This window comes from Phytophthora infestans, genomic scaffold (assembly GCF_000142945.1).
Source record: "Phytophthora infestans T30-4 supercont1.21 genomic scaffold, whole genome shotgun sequence".
In the NCBI taxonomy this organism is placed as follows: Eukaryota; Oomycota; class Peronosporomycetes; order Peronosporales; family Peronosporaceae; genus Phytophthora; species Phytophthora infestans.
Window position 1 is genome coordinate 64,314 of NW_003303738.1, and position 6,256 is coordinate 70,569.

Sequence of the window (6,256 nt, forward strand, 5' to 3'; positions counted from 1 at the left end):
TGTTGCGTAAGTGCAACTTTAAGAGGGGGGTGATGTAGTGGGCCACGCCATTACATAAGTAGGTAGATTTATATTACAAAAGTAGGTGCAGCAGCACACGGCTAGCGTGTGCTGAACTGCCGTCATCCTATTGGTTGATATATGGGGAGCCAATAAGGGTTTGACGTGTATTTGAGTGGTCAGGGCAAGCTGCCCTGGACCTAAATAAAAACAGAGTTGATTTTCCTTCAGACTAAGCACTTGGTTTCACTATCGCGGAACTTGCACGCTTCCTCATTATTACGTGTGAGCTAGAAACGGACACTCTAGGCCCGTTACATCGTACGTGTATATGTTTTGATCGTCCGTGAAGCTCGGGGTTGTAGCAGATTTTGATGCAGCTCTGATTATCCTCGTATATTGTGTTAGCCTGCGCTGTAGCAAAGCCAAGTTCGTTGAGGAGAAGTTTGAGGAATATCATCTCTTGCATGCAGTGACACAGGGCGATATATTCTGCCTCTGTTGTAGAGAGAACTACAGTATGATGCTTACGCGAAAGCCATGAGATAGGACCGCTAGCTAGCATTGTCACGTATCCTCCAATGGAGCGTCTCGAGTCGGGGCAGTTGGCGTAGTCAGAGTCACTGTAGGCAATTAGTTGATCGGCAAGGTTCTCCGATGTAATATCGGTCGAGCCTCCCAGAAGAAAACCGTATTCTTTCGTTCCAGATAGGTACTTTAAACCACGAATGACTGCTTTCCAGTGATCCATACCTGAATTCGCTAAAAATTGGCTAACCTCTCGCATGTAGAATGCCAAATCGGGTCGAGTGCCTACCATTAAATACATGACACTACCTACAGCTTGTCGATACGGAATCGATTTCATCGCATCTTTCTCTTGCTCACTGCTGGGCTGGCTGCTTACGGAAAGTTTAGCGTTCCGTTCTGCTGGTGTTGCAATATGGTACGGAATGTAGTCGCTGAAGCGGTCAATGACCTTCGTAGCGTACTTGTGCTGGTGGATAAACATCGTTCGGTTTTTTACGGTCACGTTGAATTGACCAGCCGAGTCAGTACTTCACCTCCCCTAAATCTGACATGGAGAAACGCTTTTTCAAGGCTGATTTCAGCTCACTGACGAGTGCTGGTGTAGGCGCAATGATCAGTAAGTCGTCGACGTACACTGCAATGTAACAGGTGATGTCAGCAACTGTGCGTCGAAATACGCATCGATCTTTAATGAGTTTCAGGAACCCGAGATTCTCTAGGAAGGCAGACAAGGTTTGGTACCATACACGAGGCGCTTGTTTAAGCCCATATAAGCTCTTAAGAAGTTTACACACTAGGTGCTCCTTGCCCGGGATTTTGAAACCTTCCGGTTGAGCCATGTAGATCTCATCTTCCAAGTAGCCATTAAGGAATGCTGTCTTAACATCCATTTGATGGACTTCAAAGTCGAGAAGAGCTGCAATAGTAAGAAGTAGTCTAAGTACCTCCATCCTGATGACAGGAGAGAATATCTCGCTGTAGTCGATGCCATATTCCTGAAGGAATCCTTTGATCACAAGACGCGCTTTAAAGCGGTCGATCTCGCCAGTGCCGGTATACTTTACTACAAAGATCCATCGGCTACTTAAAATCTTCCTTCCTTTAGGAGGGGATACCAACACCCAAGTGTGATTGTCCATGAGGGACTTGTATTCCGATTTAGCTGCTTTACGCCACTGGTTAGCGTGGGAAGACTTCATTGCTCCCCCATACGTAGTGGGCTCAGACACATACCGAATAGCTAGTAATGTGTACAGTAAATGCTGACGTTGCTCCTGTTCGTGTATGTCTTCCTCAGAGTTGAGGGTTACGTCATTGGCTTCCTCAGAGCTATCAATGGGTTCCGCAGAGAGGCGGGGTCGCTTAGGAGTCGAATGATGCGGAGGATCAGAGTCCGTTTCTGTTCGAAAAGAATAATGTATGGCTGTTCGATCAACAGCCTCCCTCAGTGAGGGCAGTACACGTTGGTTCACTGTGCCTGGCACTGTTGTCATTGCAGGGCCTGATGTGGGTGACGGTGTGATCACTGCTTCTGACACATGTTCAGGCTCCGGTGCTACTGTAGTAGCAGTTGCAGGTGGCAGAGGTACAGGTGCAAGTGTAGCGGTAGATTTCTGCCGATTCGTGGACTGTGTGGGCTCTGGAGTAGACGTCAGGCCTGTGAGAGAGGGAAATTCGTCCTCTTTAAAGACTACATCACGACTGTAGATAATTGCATGAGTATTGATGTCCATCAGACGGTAGCCTTTCTTATGGTCAGGCACACCAAGATACATACACAAACGGGCTCTAGCGTCGAGTTTGTCTCGGTATTGCTCCGTGATGTGGACATATCCGCTGCATCCGAATACTTTGATGTACTGCATGGATGGAATACGGTTGTGCCAAAGCTCATACGGGGCTCGTCCATCCGTCTTGGAGCTAGGAGTCATATTGATGAGAGTGGTCACATGACAGACACACTCGGCCCATAACTGCGTCGGTAGCTTGCCGTCAAGTAGAAGGGCTCGGACACGCTCCATAATGGTACGCATGCGGCGTTCTGCAACTCCGTTTTGCTGAGGTGTGTATGCATTGTCGAATGGGGCGTGAGTTCCATACTTTTTAAATATGATGCAGCCAAGCTTCTCGTACTCTTTAGCGTTGTCTGCTTGAAGCCGCTGAATCTCAAAGTTACCCTGGTTTGCATTGTCTTCAACACTGAACACGTACTCTATGACAGATATATCTTGTCTAAAATTTTCAGGGCTTTCTTCCGGAAGTCTTCGTAACAGCCATACAGCTCGCTACGGTTCTTAATTGCATAAGTGAACATGAATCGAGAAAAGTCATCGATGAAGATCAAGAAGTAGCGACAACCAGTAAGGCTAGGCACAGGTAGTGGACCACAGATATCTGATTGGACTTTTGACAAAGGTGATGTAGCACGCTTATCAACTCTATTAGAGTAGAATGGGGAGCGGTGTGACTTCGCTAACGTGCAGACAACACAAAAGATATCTGTCTTTGGGACCTAGAGGTATAGATCCATCGAGTCCATGTATGGCCTTGACTCCTAGATAGGTCATACAAGACACGAACGTTAGGGTGTCCTAAGGCGTTTATGTAAGAGCAGAAAGGGAACGGTTGCTTACCTGAGGCAATAGGAGCCGCTGGAGGTGCCGCTGGTTTGACTTAGCAACTGGATACGGATCCGTGTGGTAGTCATGAGCGCTTTGATCTTGAAGCGCTGGTCAGTTTGCATAGAGCACTGTTGCGGTCAAAGTTGAAGCGAAAGTCGTGCTTCACAGCTGCTGGAATTGAAAGCAAACTGAATTGGAGCTGGGGAGCATACAGGACGCCATGGAGGATAAGCTTCTGCATAGTGCCCTTGGAGTCAGTGACTTCCAGATCGACCCGTCCAATGCCTTCGATGGGGATTTGGTTATTACCACCAACCGTAATGAATCCACCACTGGAGGTGATGTCGGTAAATCACTGAGACTCATGGGTGACGTGTCGAGTGCAGCCAGAGTCGATTGTCCAGGTGGGATCGGGTTCTATCTTGGCTTGAGCAGTGAGGCTAAACGGGAGATTGACTGTGGTAGCAACAGCGATGAGACCGGTGTCACGACGTCCTTGGCGAGTTACCTTGCGGTTGTTTCCAGAATCACTGTCGTCGTCATCGTCATTGTCTGACTCAAGCGGGTGGTCCTTGTAGCGATCTTGACCGCGTTGTTTGCCGCCATTTCCGTGCTTGTTCTTGCTACTACTGTTGTTGCCCTTGAAGTCGCGGTTGTTATTATTCTTGCCGTGTCGCCCATTGCCACCTTTGTTCGAGTTCTGGTACGGGTGATCGCGTTTCGAGTTACCCTTGAAGGCGAAGTTAGCAGGTAGCACTGTCCCAGCCTTCACTCGTCCATCTCGCAAATCCTTTTGAAGGCCTCGGCATTGGCGAATGTTGTGGCGTGGGCGATCACAGTAGGAACAGACATTGGCGCTGTCACGGCCTTGAGCTTGTGACACAGGAGGTCCGGTAGCCACTAGAGCTCTCTCACCCTTGGTTGCAGAGGACTCTGGTGTGCCCTTGGCCAAGGTGTAGCGCTCTTGAGCTTGAAGATCGCGAACCTTGCCTTCAATGCTCTGCTTGAGGTCTTCATACGGGATATACTTCCGCTGGCCCTTCCAGATGCGGAGATCGTCCTTCCACGACTTGGGCATCGAGTGGAACAGGTAGATAGACTTCTGTCCCTCGGTCATCACCGATTCGGTGGCTTCTGACGCGGCTTTCATCGCGTTCTCAAGCTTGAGAAAGAACATCAGTTAAGTCGGATCCTTTCTCATACTTGATCTCCATCAAGTAGTGTTGAATGAAGTACGGATCACCATGAGAGGCTGCTCCCTCGTACTTCTGGCAGATGTAGCTGAAAATCTCGAAGGATGTCGTGAGATTCTTGACGAGCCGCACGTGCATGTTGTCCATCGTCTTCATCAAGAAGGCTTTGGTCTTGGCTTCTTGTCGACGGCGTTCGCGCTGGCTAAGAGGCTGGCTCTTCTCTTTCTTGGCGCGTTTGCGTGCACGGCGAGCCTCGCGATGGCTAAATGGTCGAACTACCGGGAGGTCCTTCCTCTTGATTGACGTATCGGAGCTGGCTCCAGAGTCTTCGTCCGAGTCCGAGGGCGGCTTGAGCTCGTCGTCGCTCTCGTCGTAGTCCACAGCGTCGGAGTCGATTTCGACGTTCTTGGTAGTTTTGGCATGCGGTTCATCGTTGGCATCAGACATATCGCTGCCACTGTCTTCACTCTCGTCTTCCGACACACCGTCGTAGTCGGGCTGCTTCACGTAGCCGAGTAGGTGCTTGCCATCTAGTGCTGCGCACACACGGGTCTTCCAGACGTCGAAATTCTCGGCGCCGATGAGACGTGGGAAGTCGTCGCTTGAGGCTTGGCTTGGGCTCATAACCTATAAATCGTATGACAGGTCGAGAAGAAGTAGGGAGAGGAAGAAGACGTTACTTGTAGGCGTCAAAAGACGAAGTGAGTACTTTATTAGTATTAGGAAGCCACCAATAGCTGTACACCAGCCATTAGTGTCTGTATAGTTTAAGCCAGTCATACCGACTTAAACAGGACCTCCTAAATCTCATTATAATATTTTGGAGTGACTAGGTCAAGGTAATCAAACTGTTTATTCAACACGACATACACACGTCAGTACTCAGACAAGAAACGTGCCGTGCATCTAATGAAAACGGTGCCGAAAGGAGTCTACGACCAGACCCTACCAGCGCCTCACAGCTCGCCCTTACACCCAGAGATCGATCACCTTGGAGTTGGCTTCGACATGCAGTTTGTACCGAGTCCTGGAGGGAGCAACCGGCAGCGTACTCAGATATTTGCTCACGCGTACGCTTCGGACAAACCACCGCGAAGCATTACGACTGAGAATTTAGAGACTCTGTCTTCAAATTTGGCACGACGTCGTGCTACACTGATGAACCCGGAGACGCGAAGCATCATGCGGATACTAACCGAGTCTCTGTCTCAGTTCGAGCGAGTAATTCGTCGTCGTCGCTTCGGGTTCCAGTCCTTCATTTACTTCCCGAAGGAATACGCAGATCCACTTTTGGAGAAACGGTGTCTGATCTGCAACAAAACGTTCCACTTCTTCCGTCGAGATTTCTATTGTCAACTCTGTGGCCACATGGTGTGTGGAAATTGTTCGGAACTCCACGAGGTGGAGGCTCGTATCGGTGAGATTCGCAAGAATCGATGCTGCCGGTTGTGTGTTGTTCGTGTGGATGCGTGCAAGTTTGACGACGAGGATTTGTTGGCTGCTTTGGGTCCGATGATCGTGGAGACTCGATCGGACGCGTGGTTGCCAACTGACTCCATGAGTTCAATTGATGAGGAGGACAAAGATCTAATGGGACAACTGTGTTCAGACGACTCTGAGGCTCGTAGTCACGCATTGGAACAGCTAGGAAAGCTGGTGGCGAACTCGTCGGTGACCGAGCAGTCTTCTGGGAGGCAAAAGACCCAGGTGCAGGATGTCCTGTCGAACATCGAGAGTCACTTAAATGAGGAACTCTCGAAAGCCCAGCATAATTATAGTGTTCAAGCGTGTGACGTCAGTGACCGTACGAGAGACTACAAGTACGAGTTCGACGCAAACAAAGTCACACACGCAGACATCCCATTGGCTCCGACAATCTGCCCGCAGAAGCTCGTCGTCTACCGCGTAACG

At 49.5% G+C, this 6,256-nt stretch overlaps 1 protein-coding gene across 1 annotated transcript; it reads left to right on the forward strand.

The window, feature by feature from the left end:
- Positions 1-5,254: 5,254 nt before the first annotated feature.
- On the forward strand, positions 5,255-5,906 carry PITG_11787 (uncharacterized protein; the record flags this gene model as incomplete). Its single annotated transcript, XM_002901241.1, has 3 exons — positions 5,255-5,469; positions 5,524-5,820; positions 5,870-5,906. 3 exons carry the CDS (start codon positions 5,255-5,257, stop codon positions 5,904-5,906), a joined length of 549 nt encoding a protein of 182 aa, XP_002901287.1.
- Between the last annotated feature and the right edge of the window lie 350 nt (positions 5,907-6,256).